This window comes from Pan troglodytes, chromosome 12 (genome assembly GCF_028858775.2).
Source record: "Pan troglodytes isolate AG18354 chromosome 12, NHGRI_mPanTro3-v2.0_pri, whole genome shotgun sequence".
Taxonomy (NCBI): domain Eukaryota; kingdom Metazoa; phylum Chordata; class Mammalia; order Primates; family Hominidae; genus Pan; species Pan troglodytes.
In genome coordinates this window covers 44,884,995-44,908,219 of record NC_072410.2, presented here as the reverse complement: position 1 = coordinate 44,908,219, position 23,225 = coordinate 44,884,995, and the positions used below count along the sequence as shown (strand labels likewise).

General features: G+C 37.0%; 1 protein-coding gene across 9 annotated transcripts in view; it reads right to left on the bottom strand.

Annotated features, from left to right (window-relative positions):
* The window catches only part of LOC134807808 (breast carcinoma-amplified sequence 4-like), a 145,141-nt gene that overhangs the window by 19,955 nt on the left and 101,961 nt on the right, over positions 1–23,225 (bottom strand). For 7 of the 9 annotated variants that reach the window (XM_063788996.1, XM_063788999.1, XM_063789000.1 and 4 more), the window contains 2 exons: positions 10,047–10,164; positions 1,272–1,384 (listed from right to left, as the gene is read on the bottom strand). In XM_063788996.1, coding sequence (XP_063645066.1) covers positions 1,329–1,384; positions 10,047–10,164 — 174 coding nt within the window. In that variant the 3' untranslated portion in view covers positions 1,272–1,328. Of the gene's footprint in view, positions 1–1,060; positions 1,385–10,046; positions 10,165–23,225 lie in introns of those variants that run through there. The other 2 variants (XM_063788998.1, XR_010149087.1) reach the window with 2 other exon arrangements.

Sequence of the window (23,225 nt, the reverse complement as noted above, 5' to 3'; positions counted from 1 at the left end):
GACAGTGGCTTTAAGCTTACATAACTAGCCTCACCTTTAAGATATTTTTCTTGGCAATCTTGTTTTGTCTAAGCCTTTACCGAAGCCCTATTTTGTCTCAGCAAATAATGGTGTTGGGACCTAAGTTCTGTTCTTTTGGGATGTAAATATCACCTGAGTCATGTTTTTGAAAGTGCAAATTTAAGAGTTGACTAGTAAAAATTGTTTAGGCTTGATAGAGTAAAGGGAAAAGAGACGATTTGAAATCTGGCAGAGGAAGGATTTATGAAGCTATAAAATTTGCATCTATCTGAGTGTCTCTGTCTAACTGTTTATATATGTCATGTGTATGTGATATTTCACTATTAAAATATATGAAAGACTTCTAATTAATTGTCTTAAATAAAAAGTAAGCAGTTAAGTATTTTATCAAAAAAATAGGAACTAGCTCAAATGCCTTTTAGTTCATATGACTTGGCTACATCTTTCACAAATAATACTAGTTGAATATTGTTGGTTTAATAAAAACAACTATGTCTTCTAAGTTGTAAAAGACAAAACCACATGTATTTAACTTTATGGATTTTGCTTTTATGATACTTGCCTAACACATAGTAATATAAAAATTATGAAGAGAAAAATTAACTTGAGATGATGACTAGCTTTGTTTAATGAACTATTCAAGCATAATTGTTAAGAATAAATTAAGTGAATGTAAATGTGATAAAAGGTCTTAAGTGAACTTTTCATAGTTTCAAAATTCTTTTCAGTAATTTAAAATCTTAAAGTCATGTTATGGTAAATTAACTAATATGTAGTCATAAAATTTCTGAGTCATTTCTAAGTAAGCTAAAATACTGAAACATTATTAAATATAAGTTTAAGTTTATATATTTTGGCATCTTATATTTATATGGTACAGGAAAGCTAAATATGTTTAGATATGTTAATAAACAAAAAAATTGAGAACACATCTCTAAAAATCATGAAATGGTTTTTATCTACAGTGGTATAAAATAGTTCAAAATTATTTACTTCCTAAGTTTTTCACTGAAAATTAGGACTACTAAGAATTAATATTAAAATTAATATATGTAATTGAGATTATAAATATAAGAAAAACAATTCTATATATTAATTGTATGAGAAAAGTGGGATTGTTAGAGTAGGTAGCCAGGCAGACATGTGCAAGGCAGGAGAGGGCCTCCCTCATCACCCACAGGTATGTCAGGTAACCATCAGGTGATGGTCAGTTGGTTGATAAATTGTGTCTCTAAAGACTACTTGCTTGTAGCCAGTGCCAGGAAAAAGCAGTCTCACAATAGATGGAAAATACCTGAGGTTGGTGATCAGCAGCTTCCTGATGAGATCTCAGGAGTTGGGCGAGTGGTCTTAAGCGTGCACACTAAGAAGAAAAATTGTGGTGTTTAACTGGTATATGACCTTCCTCTAGGAACACTTGACTGGTAAGGGAAAAATGCCTCAAATGAGCATGCATACAACTTCAGGAAACACACTGTGTATGTGGCCCCTCCCAAGTGCGGGCAGGCCACTGTGCATGGCCCAACCCTAAGGAAACATCAAAGGAGGAGAAACACAAACTTTGGAACCATGCCAGTATACAAAAACCCCAAGTCGGGGATCAGAAAGAGCACTTGGATTTCTCAAGTTGCCTGGTTGGCCTTCTTCCAGGTATACTTTATTTTCTTTCATTCCTGCTCTAAAACTTTTTAATAAACTTTCCCTCCTGCTCTAAAACTTCCCTTGGTTTCTCACCCTGCCTTAGGTACCTCAGATGACTTCTTTTCTCTGAGGAGGCAAGAATCAAGTTTGCTGCAGACTCACTGGACTCACTGCTGCTGAAATACTTTGGTGCTGTGACATGGATACATTCCCTAGTGGCAAGAAACTTCTATGTCTTGCCTTCTTCAGCTGGAAGCGTTCAACCCCTGTAACATAGTTTTTTTCTCTCCTTTTGCTCTCCTGCTTACTGACCAACTCCCAGAATGATTCATCTCTGCCACAGTGGCTCTTCTCTGGCCAGCTGATCTATCCACTCACCATGATGGGTGTCTGGTGGGAATGGGAAGGACCTTGGAGTCTACACTGAGGAGACCTGAGATGTTAATGGCTCTCTTAGAAGGCAGGCTCACAACTGTTTTAGGGCTAAAGCCTAAGACCATGAAATGTCTGGGGTTTCCTCTGCTTTTTCAACTAAAATCAGCTCTTTCCCAAAACCCACGCCACCTATTCTCTTGTTTTCTTTACCTGTATTCTAAAATGGACTTACATACCCATCAGACCGTCCACCTTGGGGGCAAGTCTGCCTTTCCTCTGCTTTCACTTTGTGTGCCATGTGACTTCCTTCTCTGCCTTAAACACACACTCCTTGTTTGTTATTTGTGTTCCCATGGCTCTTGCTGTTTGCCTGGCAGCCAAGAGACAAGCTCTCTTGCTGATGTGCCCTGAGATTTATACTTGCTTTTACTTTATTAGCTCAGATGACCTCCAACCTTTCCCCTGTCTGTTGGCTCACTGCTAGGACAGACACTACTTGGAATCCTGGCTTTTCCAGTTTTTTATGACTTACCATGTTCTTTTTGTCCATTGTGTTCCAGGACTAAGGTTTTTGATGGCTTTTGAAGCAGTTTTTCCACCTGCATAGGGCCTCACTCTGTGGATCTTTAAGGAGCGCACCTACTTGCTTTTTTTTTGATTCAGTACCCTTCTTGAAGGAGGGAAAATTCTTCATTTGCCACTTGCAAACCCTTATTCCAAGCCTCAAGTCCTCCAGAGGTCCTCTTTTATGTCAAGAGAGCAAATAAATGTTACCCTATGGAATCCAAGGGCTGCTGTGTTTGTGAGCATATGAAAGCTTTCTATGAGTCTCTCTCTCTCGCTTTCTCCCACTATCTCCTGCAGCAAAGTGATTGTCCTGTCCCTTTAAACATTTGTTCTGCATGTTACCCCAGGAGGACAAGGAACCCCAAATACAAATTTTCCTCCGTTCCTCTAATCACTTTCATGCTTTTCTCAATGCACTTCTAGACCATCAAGGTCATATTCAAAAGGAGGAAAGTCCTGCTCATTTGTGGCACCTACCTGAAAAACAGGTTTCTCATCTACTTAAACAAAATGGGTTATGGGAATCTGAGAAAAAGAGATAATCATTTTGTTGCTAGGATGCTCTGAACAAGAGTCACTTTAACGTCATGGAGACAAGGATATAGGCTGGCCCAAGATCACAGGCAGAAGAAACAAAAGTACCCATAGGACAGAGATGAAGGCTAATCCCAGACTGTAGGCACAGAACAGATTACCATTAGAACAGAGATGAAGGCAAGGTTAGGGGTATTGGGTAAGACAAGTTCATTCTGGAACACCAAGGGTGAATAGGGGGCCCCCTGTTCATTCTGGTATTTCTTCTGTTCTCAAGTGGACAATTGTGATGAAATGGGACCTTTAAGCATATCTGGTGAGACCAGTTCTTTCTGGAAACCTAAGCATGAATGGAGGATGCTCTGTTCAAGAAAGGATAATAGGGAATAAGAGGGGATATCTCTTTTTTTTCTCCTCTGCTTTCTCTTTGCAGATGGGTAATAGCATCTCCATACCACAGGACATGCCCCTCAAATATAGCCTTAAAAACTGGGAAAAGTTTGATTCCCCCAAACCTTGAAACCAACAGTTAGTTTTCGTTTGTAATATTGTGTGGCCTAAATACAAACTGGGAGAAAATTACAAAAGTCAGCCTTAGAACCCAGTCAGTGCCCTTATACAGAAAATCCTCAAATTAACCTCCTCAGTGTTTTATAAGACAGCAGAATAAAGAATAAATAAAGGCTAAGAAGAAGAAGAAACATGGACAAGAGGCAAGCTCAACTATTGACTGGTTTACCAGCCCTGAAGCCCACTTCAAGTTGTCCTCAGAATACCCTCCAGGGTAACTGTCATCATCAGTGTGAGAAGCCAGGTCACTGGAAGGCAAATTTCCCCAGTGGGATAAATGGAAAAAAGCCCTGCATGACTTGGCCCCTCTGCCACAAGCTTGGCCACTGGAAACAGGACGGCCCCTGAGGTCCAAAAGGCCCTGGGACAGAATCCCAACCCCTGATGGCCTTGAGCTAAAGGGGCTCTCTCCTCCAGCTGGCTTCCAAATAAGACATCATTATCAACAGAACAAAGCCAAGGAAAACCCTACAGCCCTACCGGTAGGAAGTAAAATTATAAATTTCTCTTTGGGGTTCAAGAGCTGTCTACTCTGTGCTAATCTTCTCTGAGGCACCGTCCTCCAAATCCTGTTGCGTAATGAGAGAAAATGGCACCCCATACCTCCAAAATAAAAGAATCATACTCCTTTGAGGCAAAAACATACTTTCCAAAATGGGTGCCTGCTTAATATTTCCCCAACCTCTAAATTCATCTGTTATTTATACCAAAATCTTTAACCAATAACCACAACTTGGAAAGTCCAATCTCAGGGTTTAGAAACAGCCCACACTTATCTTGACAAGTCCTAGCAAAAATTTACCTGAGCAATCTTTTGATTGGGTATAACTTCTACAGTAGGTAGATAACCTTGTCTGCTCCCCTCTTTACTGGACTCACACAGCAACATGTAGTAAAATTATAACTTCATAACATAAAAAAAAGACTTTTATCTAATTAAAAGGTTATAAAAGTAAATAAGTATTTTGGTAAGGAAGGTAATAAAGAAAAGAGATTTTGTATAAAAGGAGATCTCATATGGTAAGTTCTTGTCCTAAATTAAAATGAATGGTTGTTTAAAAAGAGAAATGTTTAGGACAAGTCAAAAAGTCCAAACATGTCATAAATGGTCTGTGTAAGTCATAAGAAGATACATAAAATGGAATTTATGAAAGTAATGTAGTACAATTTTAAAGAGTCTTAGGAGTACTGAATGCTTTAAGGTCATAAACCAATACTATAACTTTTAATAACTGTACAACTTGCCTGCTTTAAAGTCATTAAATTCTAGGCAAGGACTGGGGACATAAGGAGTCAGCCATGTCCGCTAGCTATCCTGAAAAAAGTCAGGCTTTTATTTTGTTTTGACATCTTCACCTGTCTTAAAATGCAAGGAACCTTCTATGTTTGTGGCCAGTTAGCTTGCCAATGCCTCCCTACTAACTGTATTGGAATTTATATCATAGGCTATGTATTCCTGCATATCTTCACAGCCCCTGGCAATCTCTCTCTTTCAGTACCAATCTATAGGCATTCCATTTTGCCCACGGTAAGGAGGGCTATCCAGTTAATTCCCCTTCTCATGGGACTTGGCATTATAGCTGGTACAGAACCTGGAATTGCAGGAATTACAAAAGCCTTCTTGACCTATAGCCAACTCTCAAAGAAAGTAGCCAACAACATTGACACCATGGCTAAAACTTTAGTAACTGTTCAAGAACAAATTGGCTATTTAGCAACCATGGCCTTCCAAAATTGTTGAGGACTAGATATGTTAATGGCAGCACATGAAGGAATTTGTTTAGCCTTAGATGAAGAATGTTGCTTTTAGGTAAATCAATCAGCAGATGCACACGACAACATCAAATAACTCCTAAATGAAGCCTCTTTATGGGGACAAGCCTCTTAGTGTTGGTCAAATTGGGAAAGAACCTGGAAATGGTTCTCCCGGTTTCTTCTCTTTTTAGGCCTACTTGTTACTCTCTTATTCTTGCTCCTTTTTGGTCCATGTCTTCTAAATCTAATAATGTGATTTGTCTCTTCGCATCTTTAGGCCATCAAGCTCCAGATAATCCTCAGTGAGGGATACTGGCCTCTCAATATTTAAGAGCCACCCTTCTATAGAGGACCCCTAGAATACCCAGTAGTGGGACACAACAGAGGTGAAATTCTGCCCCTGTCTCCCTTGAACCTGGCTGAATACCGCTTTCACCAACTCACAGAGCCATACTGCCCTGACAGCCAGCAAGAGGTCAAGACCCATGGAACAACTGCCACTGCCCCTTTGTCAGCAGGAAGCAGTTACAGAAGACTGATCTCTGTCTATTTTCCCAAAGAATTGGGTCACAGACTCTTGAGGGGGGAAATGTTAGGTAGCTAGGCAGGCATGCAAGGGCAGGAGAGTGCCCCCATACTGAGGAATGTCAGGTGCCCATCAGGTGATTGTTAAAGTCGCTCTTTAAAATAATAATTGGTTGCAGCCCACACCAGGGAAAGGCAGTCTCCAGATAGATAGAAAGCATCTGAACCTGGTGATCAGCAGATTTCTGATAAGATTTCAGGAGTTAGGCAAGTAGGCTCAACCATGGATACTAAGAGGAAAAATGGTGGAATTTAACTGATGTATGACCTTCCTCTAAAAACACTCAACTGGTAAGGGAAAAACACCTCAAATGAGCACGCACACAACTTCAGTAAACACAGTGCATGTGGCCCTTCCCAAGAGCTGGCAGATTACTGTGCTTGTAGATAGCCTGCCTCAAGGAAACATCAAGGGAGGAGAAATGCAAATCTCCCAAGCATGCCAGTGTGTAGGTACCCCAAGTCAAAGTGTAGATGAAGCACTTGGAGCTCTCAAGTTGCCTGGTTTTCCCTCCTCCAAGTGTACTTTACTTCTCTTCATTCCTGCTCTAAAAGTTGCCTTGATCTCTCCCTCTGCCTTATGCCCCTCAGCCAAATTCTTTCCTTCGAGGAGGCAAGTACCAAGTTTGCTGCAAACCTGTTGGATTTGCTGCGGCTAACGGAATTTTTTTCAAGTTCATAAAAAAGAGATTAAAATATGTTTTTATTAGAGACAATATAAATTTATCTACTTTAAAGGTTAAAGTTTGTTTCAAAATGAAGGAAAAATTATATATATGTTATGTATAACTAAATGAATTTAGGCTCAGCATGGTGATACACACCAGTAATCTGAGCACTTTGGGAGGTGGAGGCAGGTGGATCACTGGAGCCCAGGAGTTTGATGCCAGCCTGGACAACACAGTGAGATGAAAGAGAAAAAGAAAGAAAGAGAGAAAGAGAGAGAGAGAAAGAAGGAAGGAAGGAAGGAAGGAAGGAAGGAAGGAAGGGCAGGGGAGGGGAGGGGAAGGGAAGGAGGGAGGGAGGGAAGGAAGGAGAGGGAAGGAGGGAGGAAGGAAGGAGAGAGAGAAGGAAAGAAGGAAGGAAGGAAGAAGAGAGGGAGGGAGGGAAGAAGGAAGGAGAAAGAGAAGGAAGGAAGGGAGGGAAGGAAGGAAGAAGAGAGGGAGGGAGGAAGGAAGAAGAGAGAGTAGGAAGGAAGGGAGGGAGGGAAGGGAGGGAGGAAAGGAAGGAAGAAAGGGAAGGAGGGAGGGAGGGAAGGAAGGAAGAAGAGAGGGAGGGAGGGAGGAAGGAAGGAGAGAGAGAAGGAAGGAAGGGTGAGAAGGGAGGGAAGGAAGGAAGAAGAGAGGGAGGGAGGAAGGAAGAAGAGAGAGAAGGAAGGAAGGGAGGGAAGGAAGGAAGGAAGGAAGGAAGAGAGGGAGGGCATAAACTGATCTGATATGTTGGAGGGAGAAAAAAATACAAAAGTTTTGTAAGAGGTTATAAAAGGTTTGTGGAAATCTTATGTGGTCAAAGCTCATTGAGATTAGATGCATTTGTTTATAAGATTTTATTAAAATTAGCCTTAGTACTGATAACACACTAATATAAAATGAAATTCAGCTTTCTCCTTTGAACAAGAATTTCATGTACTATTAATAAGTGATAGTAAAAGATTTGCAGGTTTTTGTCAGCAAACTGACAAAAATAATGGAGGGAGAGAGAGATTCTGTTGGGCTCATACTATTTCATTGGATCTTTTGATTTTGGGGGAACAGTCTCCTCTCTAAAAGAGTACAGGATTTTTCTTTTTAAAATATTTGAAATATCACTTTGGCTAAATGAATTGACCTGTGGTTCTATTTTGATATTAAACATTTTAAATTTTTGATATTTCACATACTTCCCCAAATCAAATTTCAAATTCTAAAGTTAAGTTTATATTTAAATGTGACATAAATACGTGCTCCAAAATTGTATGATATTCCTAAATTCTCATATGTTTTGGTATATATTATCAGTCATAATTATGATTGTTATGTTAAATTGTTGTATGCCACATAAATAACCAAATTTTCTTGTCAATTGTATCTTTAGCCATGGCTATCTTAAATCTTTTGTCATCCCCAGACAAACATTGATTTACTCTGATTTTTCTCAAAAAGTGGTTTGCAATTGGCTACAGTCCAAATTTTGCCTTTTTAAGATAGAAATTTATTTAAAAAGACATTGCCAAGTACTCTTAAATACAAAACATCAAACAATTGAACTGTTTAAAAAGTTTCATGATTTAATTAAATAGCTAATGCATTCATAAGATTTAGTAACCCAACATCAAACAGAACAATAATTAATTACATGTAATTGAACTAATAGTGGACTAAAATAATGTTTATGACTTTTTTTTTTAAGTGGTGATTCTTTTTATATTATGTTTTCCAGAGCCAAGAAAACTTTCTTCTTTTGATCTATAGCTCACAGAAATTGGGTAAAGCACACATTTGTGAGGAAAATTAAAACGTTTGCTTTTCTCTTCAACTGACTTCTCCAGAATTTTGGGACTGTTTGTGAGTATTCTTGATTTATGGAAATATAGTCATTTGTATAAATTCAATAAGAACATGTTTTCTTTTGCAACAGCACACACTTGAAGACACTGGTTTTTTTGTTTGTTTGTTTGTTTTGTTTTATTTACCAAGGCTTTGACTGGAATGGTGTATTTTAAGATCTGACTACACTACTTTGAGGAATTACAGTTGACCTTATGGAGCTGAGAAAAAAAGCCCTTCGGAAAGACTGGCCTGGTACCTTGTTTACATAGTTCTCTTAAAGGTTCCTGACCTTGTGGTTAGTAAAGAATGTCACTTTCTGACAGGCCCAGGGACCTCAAGATATTTTGGGATAGCAAAGTAAGATCATTTCACCCAGTTTGTATAGGCCCAGTCTCATTGTGAATCATTGTCCTTGGTTCTTGAGCTAGAAAGGCTTTTAAAAGTCTAATAAGTGATACCTTATGAAAAATTTTCCATGATAGCCAATTTTAAAATTCCTATATGGCCATTCACTATTTCTGTTGCACTTTATGCAAATAATCATGCCAAGTATAACACCAAAACTTGCTTTGCAAGTAAATTGGTCTTACTAAGGTTTATATTTGGTAAAAATTGGGGACTAAAGAGGGAAACATTTTGCTTCAGAGGAAAACTATAAGATATCTGTTATTAGATTCCAGCCCTAACCATTGTTTTTGAGTTTTTATTAGTTTCCTAGTTAGAATCTGAACTGTGGATTGTAGAATCTGAACTCTGGAGTGATGTGAGATTTTGCCCTAAATACATGATTCTTTTGCAATGCTTTCTATGAAAATTTTTAAGAAGAGGAGAAAATGTAAAAGAAAATTGTAGGACTCTTTAAATGTATTATAACAAAGAGAAGTTAAGCCATAGAGACTGAGTCACATAGCATGTTTGCAATTGTGCTTCTTAGATTATAGGTTAACTCTCTTCCTCAGTTCTTATTCTGTAAATGACTAGGACAGACCAAAGACCAGACCTCCCCATCTTTTTAATCACTGATCTTTGTTATAGATTAACTGCCTCCTTCATTGTCCTCTACATAACTCAGACCAAATGGCATCCAAGACCCTGTGAAGGTTATATCTTCATTGTGGAATGTTAAATATACCCTTCCAAAAGAAAAAAAAGCACCTTGACTGGGTGGAGGGCTCACACCTGTAATCCCAGTATTTTGGGAGGCTGAGGCAGCAGGATTGCTTGAGGACCGGAGTTTGAGATCAGCTTGGGCAGCATAGGGACATGCTGTTTCTACATTTTTTTTTTTTTTTTTTTTTTTTAAGTAGAGACGGGGTTTCACCGTATTAGCCAGAATGGTCTCAATCTCCTGGCCTCAAGATCTGCCCGTCTCAGCCTCCCAAAGTGCTGGGAATACAGGCGTGAGCCACTGCGCCTGGCCTGTTTCTATAATTTTTTTAAAAAAAGTTTGCCAGGCTTGGTGGTACATACCTGTATTCCCGGCTACTCCAGAAGCTGAGGTGGGAGAATCACTTGATCCTGGGAATTCAAGGCTGCCGTGAGCTAGGATCACACCACTACACTCCAGCCTGGGTGACAGAACAAGAAACTGTTTGAAAAAAAAAAAAAATTAAAAATTAAATTTCGAAAAGACCAACTAAATTAATCAAATTATTGTAACTAGGCATTAAGCATTAAATAGAAAGATATTAAACATCTTTTAAACTTCCCTAAACTTCATCTTTATAATTGAATCCAATCTTCTACAGTTCAGAACACTGACTTCCATTCTTTGGAATCTTAGCTTCCCGGGCAGCCTGCCCTTACATTTTGTGCTTGAATAAACTCTCTTTAAACTAGATACTGACCTTTTAGATTATTTTTGGTTGACAAGACAAAGAAATTAAAATGAACTTTTCAATTGCACTTTAAAGTTTATCAAGATTCTAAGCCTATGTATTTATTTAATCCTCACAACAAGTCTGTAAGTATAGTTACCAACCTTATTTTAGAGATGAGAAACTGAATCTTCAAGAATTTAATTAATTTTTCTAAGCTAATACAGTTAGCAAATAATGAAAGCAGGATTGATTTGGGGTCTCTTAATGCCTAAACCAGCCTTCTTTTCATTACAACGGCATTTTCCAATGTGTGTTTTCTGGAACTGTATTACGAGCAGAGTGAAAAAGAGACCCTATGCTAAATTAAGTTCTACAAATGTTGAAATAAAGAAAATTTTCTATATTTTCTAACTAGACGACTCCTCATAATTTATAATATGCTATCAAATAATTTGAAACAATTTTATTTTTTATTTTTCTTAATTTTTATTTATTTTATTATTATTATTGTTATTTTGAGATGGAGTTTAGCTCTTGTTGCCCAGGCTGGAATGCAATGGCATGATCTCAGCTGACCTCAACCTGTGATTCCCGGGTACAAGCAATTCTGCCTCAGCCTCCCGAGTATCTGGGATTACAGGTGCCCGCCACCACACCTGGCTAATTTTGTATTTTTAGTAGAGACGGGGTTTCTCCATGTTGGTCAGGCTGATCTCGAACTCCAGACCTCAGGTGATCCACCCACTTCAGCCTCCCAAAGTGCTGGGATTACAGGTGTGAGCCACTGTGCCCGGCAAATCAATTTTATTTAAGTTTAGGTTTGTTTTATGGCAGAGTGAACCCTGAAACTAAAGTTCCTTAGAAATTTCTCTGGGAAACGCTGGACTTTTTGATTCTACACTCCAGAGTTCAGATTCTAACTATCAGTGAAAGAATATCACTGAGTCTGCTTGGAATATGGATTAAGAAAAATACCTCTACTTGGGAGAGTCATTGAGAGCCTATGGTGGATAAATAAAAATGTTTTAATTAATATCAACTATTAGAAAAAACTGGTAATCAACAGGTTAAAGATCTATCTGCCCCTTTGCCTTGTGTAGATACAAATGAAATATGCAACATATTTTCTAAAATAGCATATGATACTAAAATAGCCTAAACTTCAGATGCCATTTTGAGAGCCCAAAATGCTGGGGTGATTTGGGGTAAGCATGGACAGATTTTCAACATTGAACACTTAGAGCAATTTCTTCTCCAAGTTGGTTTTATTATACCTGATATAAGATTTTTAAAAAAGGAATTGCTCTCTTATTTCAGACTATACTCATATTCTTGAGCTTCCAAAAGTTCTCTTTTTTATTTAAAATGAAAACAATTACTGCAGTGTATTATGCTGAATTACATCTAAAAATCCAAACCATTTCTGCAGCAAATTCTATTTAACTGTCCTAATATCCTCTTTTAATATGGGTTTCACTAGAGAGATAAAAAATTAAATGTTTGCCAGAGTGATGCATTAATAACTCAAAACCCTTAATTATAGCAGTGCCCAATTTAATTAAACCCTACATTACAAACTGTCGGCCTCCATATCATGGACCCCAAGTTGAATGGTTTATTGCTGAGCTATTAAAAAAAGTTATTTCATATTTCAGAATATGATACAAGTTCTTCACTTATGAAAGAATAATCTGTTTTCAACTGGAAAAAAAATACTCTATACAAACCCAACATTGACAATGTAGGCATAGCTTTTATTTCATTAAAAATATTCCTGCACACTTCTTTGATAATTTCTGCTACCCTAAATTAGTAACTGTTTTAGAAATGAAACAAAAGAAACCAGAAAGGCAGATGAATAAGGTGTCTCATGTAAATTTTCTTGACATAAATATAAAGAACTTCATTAAAATTTTAAGAACTAAATGAATAGTAATCTGTGTTTTCAAATACTACTTATTTTTAAAGTGATATTGCTTCTCTGAAAAAGCTCTTAAACTCTACTCTTTTTTCTCCCCTATCACATGATTATTATGGGTCTCAGGATTAGAATAATGGATTACAAGTTTGAGCATGAATGAAAATCACCTGGAGGGCTTGTTAAAAACAGATTTCTGGGCCTCTTTCACATAGTTTCTGATGCAGTAGACTGGGAAAGGTTTGGGAATTTTATTTCCTACAAGTTTCAAGGTAATACGGATTCTCCTGGTCCTTTTTTATTCCTGGTGGGCTCCTCTGACAACTGACAGTTTATGCTAAGGAGAAGCCTCAGAGTTTGCACAGCCCCACATGATAGTCAGTGTGGGGGCTGATCATTACAGAAAGACAACCATGGATTTAGGGTGGGGATTTGAGTCAGAAGGTTTTAGCTGTATAAAGACTGCGTTTAGCCATGTGGGCAATAAATCAACTGTGGCTACATAATGAAGTCTCCATAAGACTGGACCCTAAAACTCAAGTGAACTTCTGGGTTGGTAATATTCCAGGCATATTTTCACACATGAATATCAGGAGGTAATAGTCTCTGATAAAACAGACTTTAAACCAACAAAGATCAAAAGAGACAAAGAAGGTCATTATATAATGGTGAAGGGATCAATTCCACAAGAAGAGCTAATTATCCTAAATATATATGCACCCAATACAGGAGCACCCAGATTTATAAAGCAAGTCCTTAGAGACCTAGAAAGAGACTTAGACTCCCACACAATAATAGTGGGAGACTTTAACACCCCACTGTCAACATTAGACAGATCAAGACAAAAAGTTTAAAAGGATATCCGGGAATTGAACTCAGCTCTGTACCAAGCAGACCTAACAGACATCTACAGAACTCTCCACCCCAAATCAACAGAATATACATTTTTTTCAGCACCACACCACACCTATTCCAAAATTGATCACATAGTTGGAAGTAAAGCACTCCTCAGCAAATGTAAAACAATAGAAATTATAACAAACAGTCTCTCAGACCACAGTGCAATCAAACTAGAACTCAGGAGTAAGAAACTCACTCAAAACCGCTAAACTACATGGAAACTGAACAACCTGCTCCTGAATGACTACTGGGTACATAACGAAATGAAGGCAGAAATAAAGATGTTTTTTGAAACCAATGAGAACAAAGATCACAACATACCAGAATCTCTGGGACACATTTAAAGCAGTGTGTAGAGGGAAATTTATAGCACTAAATGCCCACAAGAGAAAGGAGGAAAGATCTAAACTTGACACCCTAACATCACAATTAAGAGAACTAGAGAAGCAAGAGCAAACTCATTCAAAAGCTAGCAGAAGGCAAGAAATAACTAAGATCAGAGCAGAACTGAAGGAAATAGAGACACAAAAAACCCTTCAAAAAATCAATGAATCCAGGAGCTGGTTTTTTGAAAGGATCAACAAAATTGATAGACCGCCAGCAAGACTAATAAAGGAGAAAAGAGAGAAGAATCAATAGACACAATAAAAAATGATAAAGGGTTATCACTACCGATCCCACAGAAATACAAACTACCATCAGAATACTATAAACAGCTCTATGCAAATAAACTAGAAACTCAAGAGGAAATGGATAAATTCCTAGACACATACACCCTCCCAAGACTAAACCAGGAAGAAGCTGAATCCCTGAATAGACCAATAACAGGCTCTGAAATTGAGGCAATAATTAATAGCCTACCAACGAAAAAAAGTCCAGGACCAGATGGATTCACAGCCGAATTCTACCAGAGGTACCAGGAGGAGCTGGTACTATTCCTTCTGAAACTATTCCATTCAGTAGAAAAAGAGGGAATCCTCCCTAACTCATTTTATGAGGCCAGCATCATCCTGATACCAGAGCCTGGCAGAGACACAACAAAAAAAGAGAATTTTAGACGAATATCCCTGATGAACATTGATGCAAAAATCCTCAATAAAATACTGGCAAACTGAATCCAGCAGCACATCAAAAAGCTTCTCTACCATGATCAAGTGGGCTTCATCCCTGGGATGCAAGGCTGGTTCAACATATGCAAATCAATAAATGTAATCCAGCATATAAACAGAACCAAAGACAAAAACCACATGATTATCTCAATAGATGCAGAAAAGCCCTTTGACAAAATTCAACAACCCTTCATGCTAAAAACTCTCAATAAATTAGGTATTGATGGGACGGATCTCAAAATAATAAGAGCTATCTAAGACAAACCCACAGCCAATGTCATACTGAATGGGCAAAAACTGGAAGCATTCCCTTTGAAAACCGGCACAAGACAGGGATGCCCTCTCTCACCACTCCTATTCATCATAGTGTTGGAAGTTCTGGCCAGGGCAATCAGGCAGGAGAAGGAAATAAAGGGTATTCAATTAGGAAAAGAGGAGGTCAAATTGTCCCTGTTTGCAGATGACATGATTGTATATTTAGAAAACCCCAGCGTCTCAGCCCAAAATCTCCTTAAGCTGATAAGCAACTTCAGCAAAGCCTCAGGAGGCAAAATCAATATGCAAAAATCACAAGCATTCCTATTCACCAATAACAGACAAACAGAGAGCCAAATCATGAGTGAAATCCCATTCACAATTGCTTCAAAGAGAATAAAATACCTAGGAATCCAACTTACAAGGGATGTGAAGGACCTCTTCAAAGAAAACTACAAACCACTGCTCAATGAAATAAAAGAGGACACAAACAAATGGAAGAACATTCCATGCTCATGGATAGGAAGAATCAATATCGTGAAAATGGCCATACTGCCCAAGGTAATTTATAGATTCCATGCCATTCCCATCAAGCTACCAATGACTTTCTTCACAGAATTGGAAAAAACTACTTTAAAGTTCATATGGAACCAAAAGAGAGCCCACATCGCCAAGTCAATCCTAAGCCAAAAGAACAAAGCGGGAGGCTTCACGCTACCTGACTTCAAATTATACTGCAAGGCTACAGTAACCAAAACAGCATGGTACTGCTACCAAAACAGAGATGTAGACCAATGGGACAGAACAGAGCCCTCAGAAACAATACCACACATCTACAACCATCTGCTCTTTGACAAACCTGAGAAAAACAAGAAATAGGGAAAGGATTCCCTATTTAATAAATGGTGCTGGGAAAACTGGCTAGCCATATGTAGAAAGCTGAAATTGGATCCCTTCCTTACACCTTATATAAAAATTAATTCAAGATGGAGTAAAGACTTAAATGTTAGATGAAAAACCATAAAAACCCTAGAAGAAAACCTAGGCAATACCATTCAGGACATAGGCATTGGCAAGGACTTCACGTCTAAAACGCCAAAAGCAATGGCCACAAAAGCCAAAATTGACAAATGGGATCTAATTAAACTAAAGAGCTTCTGCATAGCAAAAGAAACTATCATCAGAGTGAACAGGCAACCTACAGAATGGGAGAAAATTTCTGCAATCTACTCATCTGACAAAGAGCTAATATCCAGAATATACAAAGAACTCAAACAAATTTACAAGGAAAAAACAACCCCATCATAAAGTGGGCAAAGGAGATGAACAGACACTTCTCAAAAGAAGACATTTATGCAGCCAAAACACACATGAAAAAATGCTCATCATCACTGGCCATCAGAGAAATGCAAATCAAAACCACAATGAGATATCATCTCACACCAGTTAGAATGGCGATCATTAAAAAGTCAGGAAACAACAGGTGCTGGAGAGGATGTGGAGAAATAGGAACACTTTTACACTGTTGGTGGGACTGTAAACTAGTTCAACCATTGTGGAAGTCAGTGTGGTGATTCCTCAAGGATCTAGAACTAGAAATACCATTTGACCCAGTCATCCCATTACTAGGTATATATACCCAAAGGATTATAAATCATGCTGCTATAAAGACACATGCACATGTATGTTTATTGCAGCACTATTCACAATAGCAAAGACTTGGAACCAACTCAAATGTCCATCAGTGATAGACTGGATTAAGAAAATGTGGCACATATACACCATGAAGCTGGAGACCATCATTCTCAGCAAACTACCGCAAGGACAAAAAACCAAACACTGCATGTTCTCACTCATAGGTGGGAATTGAACAATAAGAACACTTGGACACAGGAAGGGGAACATCACACACTGAGGCCTGTCATGGGGTGGGGGGAGGGGGAAGGGATAGAATTAGGAGGTATACCTCATGTAAATGACAAGTTAATTGGTGCAGCACACCAACATGGCACATGTATACATATGTAACAAACCTGCACGTTGTGCACATGTACCCTAGAACTTAAAGTATTAAAAAAAAAAAAGAATATCAGGAAGTAATAAATCCTGAGGACAATGCAAATTTCAAATTTGGAACTCTCCTACAGTCTGCCCTGTGAATCTCTCTCTTTAGCTGATTTTAGTTCGTATCCTTTCCCCTTAATAAGTACATCCATGAGTATAAATATCCATGAGTATAGTAGCTCTCAATGCTTTCTGTGGGTCTTTTCAGTCAATTATTAAACATGAATGTGGTTTTGAAAGTTGTCTTGTAGGACTCTTCTTTTTTAACTTTGGACTCTTCCCTATAACCCTAATTTCTTGCAGTTGGGGCCAGAAGTTTTGGGCAGACTTGACATTCCGGAGAACTGTGTCTTAAACCTCAAAGTCCAGTTTACTCTAGGTTTGGGGGTGGAAAAATGAAAGAGGGGAAGTGAGTAAAAGAAAGAAAGATGGTGAGGAGAGTGAGATGGAGAGAAAAAAAGTGGCTACAGGATGCCATGAATGAGAGTGAAACCACTTTATCTGTGCCTCAGAGGATACTTTTACCCTCAATACAGGTGTCCCTCAATATCTGGGTGATGGGCTCCAGGACCCCTGAAGACATCAAAATTTACTTAGGCTAAAGTCCCTGATATAAAATGCTGTAGTGTTTTCATGTAATCTACACATATCTTCCCTTCTATTTTTTCATCTTTACTTATTATACCTAATAGCATATAAATACTATGTGAATAGTTGTTATACTATGTTGTTTAGAAAATAATGACAAGAAGAAAAGTCTGTACATGTTCAGTAGAGATATACCCATCTGTTTTCTTTTTAAAAATAGTTTCAATCTGCGGTTAGTGGAATCTAGGGATGTAGAGACCATGAGTATGTAGGAACCACTGTATTAGCTTTTCGCCATATACCACTAATCTCCATATCACCGTAGCTAGTTACACCTCCTAGGAGACAAAGGAAAACCTGAGTGAAGGCTTTTGGTGTTGCCATCTTCAGTATGCTAATCTAATCTATCTCCTAGATTTCTATGTATCTCAAAAGCTACAATACTACATCATATAAATTCCTATGCTTTAGACATCCTATGGTTTCTGGAATATTTAAAGTATTGAAGGATCCAGAAACATTATATCAAAAAACTTAGATAGCATCCATTTTATGTATTAAAAGGGAAAGAAAGTCATCCGTTTTTCTTTTATATGCTTGTCACAAGAGCCCGCACTAGCTCCAAACAAGATATAAAAATGCCAACAGAATACTTCTCCTTTGAGATAGAGAGAGCTTTTATAAAGGGAGAAAAAGTCAGCTGAGTACTCTTCAGTTCTTTAGGGGTTGTGTCAGGGGGTGTCAGGGGTGGGAGAAGGTCCACTTGACTGAGGAATTTAGAAAGGAAAAATAGTGTTAATTTAAATTTCTTCTTCCTCCTCAGTAAAGTTTACTCTAATACTGTTAAGTATCTCTAGAGCAATATTAAGAATCTCTCAAATGAATTCACTGAGATGTGACAAATAATTGCCAGTGATGGCAACTCTGTGGCACTTTTGAGTACAGCTATGTGATGTGTTATATTTTTCTGAATATTTTATATATTCATTACTTACTTTAAATTGTGTTTATTCTCTTCAATTACAGATTTTCAGTGCGGTTGTAAATTGTATGTACAAGTTCAAGAAAGAATTGGACACTTTCTATATGCAGAACTCTGTGCCAAGCTTTGTGCTGGATAAAAATGAAGGAAAAATGACAAAAAGTGTCTACTCAGAAGGCACTAGAAAAGAACAACTGTGGCTGCAATGGTTTCTATTTAGCATGGTAACAAAGTAATTACAATTCTTCCTTTATATTTGCATCCTCTACACTGTTTGCATATACTTGGTCCTCAAAAATATTCATTGAATGCTTAAACTTTTTATAGCTTTACAGTTTTAAAAAATGCATATATTTATGAGCATCCCATTTAGGTGGACTAATTCTAAGGGGAACATAAAGGAGAGAGCTCTGTGTTCCAAAAATAACTGAAAAAATTACTTCTGCAATTATTTAATTCCATAAAATAAAAAATACAAAAAATGCATGCATTTTCATCTCAAGGAAAGATGGATATCCATACAGAATTTTTACAGATGCACACAATGAAGAATAAATATTATTTATTACTCACATTTTCTGAAACTGTGTTTGATAGTAATACTCTGCCTCCCCTTCTTCAAAATTTATTCTGCTGCTTTTGTATTTTATGTGTATTTAATCATTTCAATTAAATTGGAGATCACTGAGGTTTTAAAATTAGATCTGCTTTTATACAAAGATCTTTCAAAGCTCTTAGTAGAATTGAAATATGGAGTAGTAAGAAAATGCGGTTTGAAGTGGGTTTATTTTTCTGTTTCTTTATAATCACGCATTTTAATAATTTTTTAACGTCAAAAATGTATGTCTCACCATCTTCTAATATAATCATCTATATACCTAGAAAAATGAGTACAAGATCTACATGAGGAAAACTACAAAACTTTGAAGAAAAAATATCAAAAAACTAAGTGGAGATATTCTATATTCACATGTAGAAAGACTGAATGTTGTCAAGATGTTAGTTCTTTTCAATTTGATCTACAGAATTAATGCAATCCCAGTAAAAATACCAGTGAATTACTTTGTGGATATCAATAAACTGATTCTGAAGTTCGTAAGGAGAGGCAGAAGATCAGAATAGCCAATGCAATACCTAAGGAGAAAAACAAAGTTGGAAGACTTATACTACCCAACTTTAAGACTTACTATACAGCTACAGTAATCAAGCTAATGTGTTATTGGTAAAAGAATCATCACATAGATTAATGGACTAGAATAAAAATCTTCAAAATAGATCAACATATAGTCAACTGGTCTTTGACAGAGGAGTATGTGCAATACAATGAAGAAAAGATGGTCTTTTTCAATAAATGATGTTGGAACAACTGTCATCCTACATATAACAAAAATGAATCTAAATAGATTTTATACTCTTCACAAAATTTAACAACAACAACAAAAAATGGATCACAGACCTAAACATAAAACACAGACCTACCAAACTCCTGGACCATAATGTAAGAGAAAATCTTGGGTTTGGTGATAGCTATTTTTTTTTGAGGGGGCAGAGGGTGGGGGGTGGGATGGAGTCTCGTTCTGTCACCCAGGCTGGAGTGCAGTGGCATGATCTCAGCTCACTGCAACCTCTGCCACCCGGGTTCAAGTGATTCTTCTGCCTCAGCCTCCCGAGTAGCTGGGATTACAGGCACACACCACCATACTCGGCTAATTTTTGTATTTTTAGTAGAGACGGGGTTTCACCATGTTGGTCAGGCTGGGTCTCGAACTCCTGACCTCGCGATCCACCCACCTTGCCCTCCCAAAGTGCTGGGATTACAGGCATGAGCCACTGTGCCTGGACAGCTTTTTAGATATACCACTAAAGGCTCAATCTGTTAAAAAAATTAATAAATTGGACATAATTAAAATATAAAATTTCTGCTCAGTGAAAGACACTGTCAAAAGGACAAGAAGACAAGGCATAGCCTGGGAGAAAATAATATTTGGGAAAGACACATCTGATAATGACTGTTATTTAAAATACCCAAAGAAAACTTAAAATTCAACAATTAAAAAAATGAACAACGCAGTTACAAAATGAAGCAAGGACCTTAACAAACACCTCATCAAAGAAGATATTTCGATGGCAAATACGCATATGAAAAGATTTCCACATCATATGACATTAGAGAAATGAAAGTTAAAATAACAATAGCATATATTACTACAACTCTATTAGAATGGCCAAAATCCAGAACACTGAGAACACCAAATGCTGGTAAGGATGGGCAGCAACAGGAACTCTCATTCAATGCTGGTGGAAGTGCAAAATGGTCCAACCAGTTTGGGAGAAATTTGGTTGTTTCTTACACACTAAATATACTGGTACCTTACAATCCAAAAATTGTGCCCTTTATATTTACCAAAAGAAGTAAAAAATTTATGTCCATGTAAAAATCTGCACTCTGATGATTACAGTGCCTTAATTTGTAATTGTCAAAACTAAGAAACAATCAGGATTTCCTTCATCAGGTTAATGGATAAACTGTGTTACATGCAGACAATGGCACATTAATTAGTGCCAAAGAGATATGAGCTATAAAGCCATGAGAGTGTTCTTTAATGCATATTACTGAGTGAAAGAAACCAGCCTGAACAGATTGCATATCGTTTAATTCCCAATATAAGGGAGATATTCTGGAAAAGCAAAACTATGAAGACAGTAAAAAGATCAATGATTGATAAGAACTGGGGAGGAAGGAATGAATATGTGTAGCATACAGGATTGTTAGGGTAATGACACTACTCTGTATGATACTGTTATGATGGATTCATGTCATTGGAATGTATAACACAAAGAGTGAACTCTAATGTAAAATATAGACTGGTTGATAATGATATATCAATGTAGGCTTCATCAAGTATAATGAAGGTAAAATGGTGGTGGGGCATATGGATATTGGGGGAGAATATGCTTGTGGGAGGCTGGGGGTATATGGGAAATCTCTGTACCTTCTAATCAGTTTTGTGGTGAATCTAAACTCCTATGAAACATAGTTTGCATGTATGCATGTATTTTTGTATCTATCTATCTATCCATCCATCCATTATGATTTCAATAGTTATAGTATTCTATTGTATGACTGGAGCCTAATAGACTTAATCCTAACCTATATTGTATTACTGACTTGAGCTGTTTCAAAACTTTCAAGATAAAAAATTTAGTAACAGGAAAGAAAGCTTGTTACAGTGTAATGGTAACTAATAAATGTAAAAGAGATGATGAAGTTAGAAACCCAATATTGAGTGCTAAAACTAGTCTCAAGGTGTCTGTCTAAAAATTACTGTTACATTACAAAGGGGAAAAATACAGTGAAGAAAATTGGAGAATACCATATTAATTATATCATCAAAACTAATATCACCATGATTGAAGCAAACTCCATGTTCCTGCTAATACAATGCACTGAAATGGGCACATTGTTTCAGTTGTGTACCTGCCAAGAGTATATACATTGAATCCCTAATGAGTAAACATCCAGCAGAATTAAACAGAGAGACATTCAACAAAATAACTGGCCAGTGATGTAAGGTACAGAAACAAATGTAAAAGCTCAGGATTTTCTCTGAATTAAAGTTGACTAAAAACACATGTTAAGTAAATGCAATGTGAATCCTGGATGGGAAAAAAAAAACATCAGTCATTAATGGCATTATTAGGCAGTTAAAACAATTCGAGTATGAATATGAGGCAATAGTGTTGTATTTATATTCCATCATTTTTGGCAAAGAAATGAAAATTATTTAACGGAATTTTCTTCTTCTTGTGATATTAGGATTAAATTATTTAGAGGCAAGGGACAGAATTTCTATTTTCTTATTTTCAAAAGAAGATAAAAATATGTATCATACACATAAACAAAAGTATACATGTATATGCAAACATATTTTAGATACCGAGAAAATATCTAAAAGAAGATAAATAAGAAAGAGGAATAAGAAAGAGAATGAGAAGGAGAGGGAGAAGAAAAAAAGAGAAAATGGGAGCAAAATGTGAACAAATCAAATAGGGGCATAAATGGAAAATCCTGGTGAAAGTTATATGAGATTTCATTACATTAATCCTTGTAAATGTTATAAATTTGAAATTACATAAATTTACACACAAAAAAGAAAATACATGCACAGTTATGACAAACATAAAACAGTTTTCTTATTTTATTCACAGGAAAAATTCCTACAAGAATATTTTCTTATTTATTAAAGCATATAAATAAACTTATGAATATAGAATTTTATTATACTTCATTTAAAATTATAAACTAATTATGAAAGTATTTCAGTAGTTGCCATCCAGAATTATGGTCTATTTCTCAATTTGTACCTACATTTCTCTTTTTATTTCACAATAATGCTTGGTAGTGTTTGTGTGTGTATATGTGGGTGGGGGGTGTGGCGGGCAGAGTAGTTTATTGAGAGACCTGGTCATTTCTTGTTGATAAATAGGCATGCAGATCAAAATATAGTTTTATCTGTCTCTGTCATCTCTGCCTCTGTCTTTCTCGTCAATCTTAAATAAACAAATAGATATTACCGATGAAATATTAAATAAAATAAACTTTTGCTTGTATATCATTTCTAGTTTCTGCAAGTATACAGATATACAGAGATTTTAGGATTTGCTAAACTAAAACTCTATTCCAGTAAGGAGTAATGAGTGACTCCTGAATTAGAGGTGATTTCCTTTTTTTTTAAATTTAATTTTTGATTTCTATCTTTTGTACAGACATGGTCTTGCTTTGTTGTTCAGGCTGGTCTAAAATTCCTGGCTTCAAGCAATTCTCCTGCCTCAGCCTGCCAAAATGCTGGCTGAGATTATAGGCATAAGTCACCATGCCCAGCCTAGAGATGATTTTCTACAAGAATTTTTATAGCATTTAAAAACACAGGAATTGCAAAAAATCTAAGTAATTTTATTGAACTATAACACAACCTCCTAGCTGGATTGAATGCACCATGAGTTGCTCAGGAG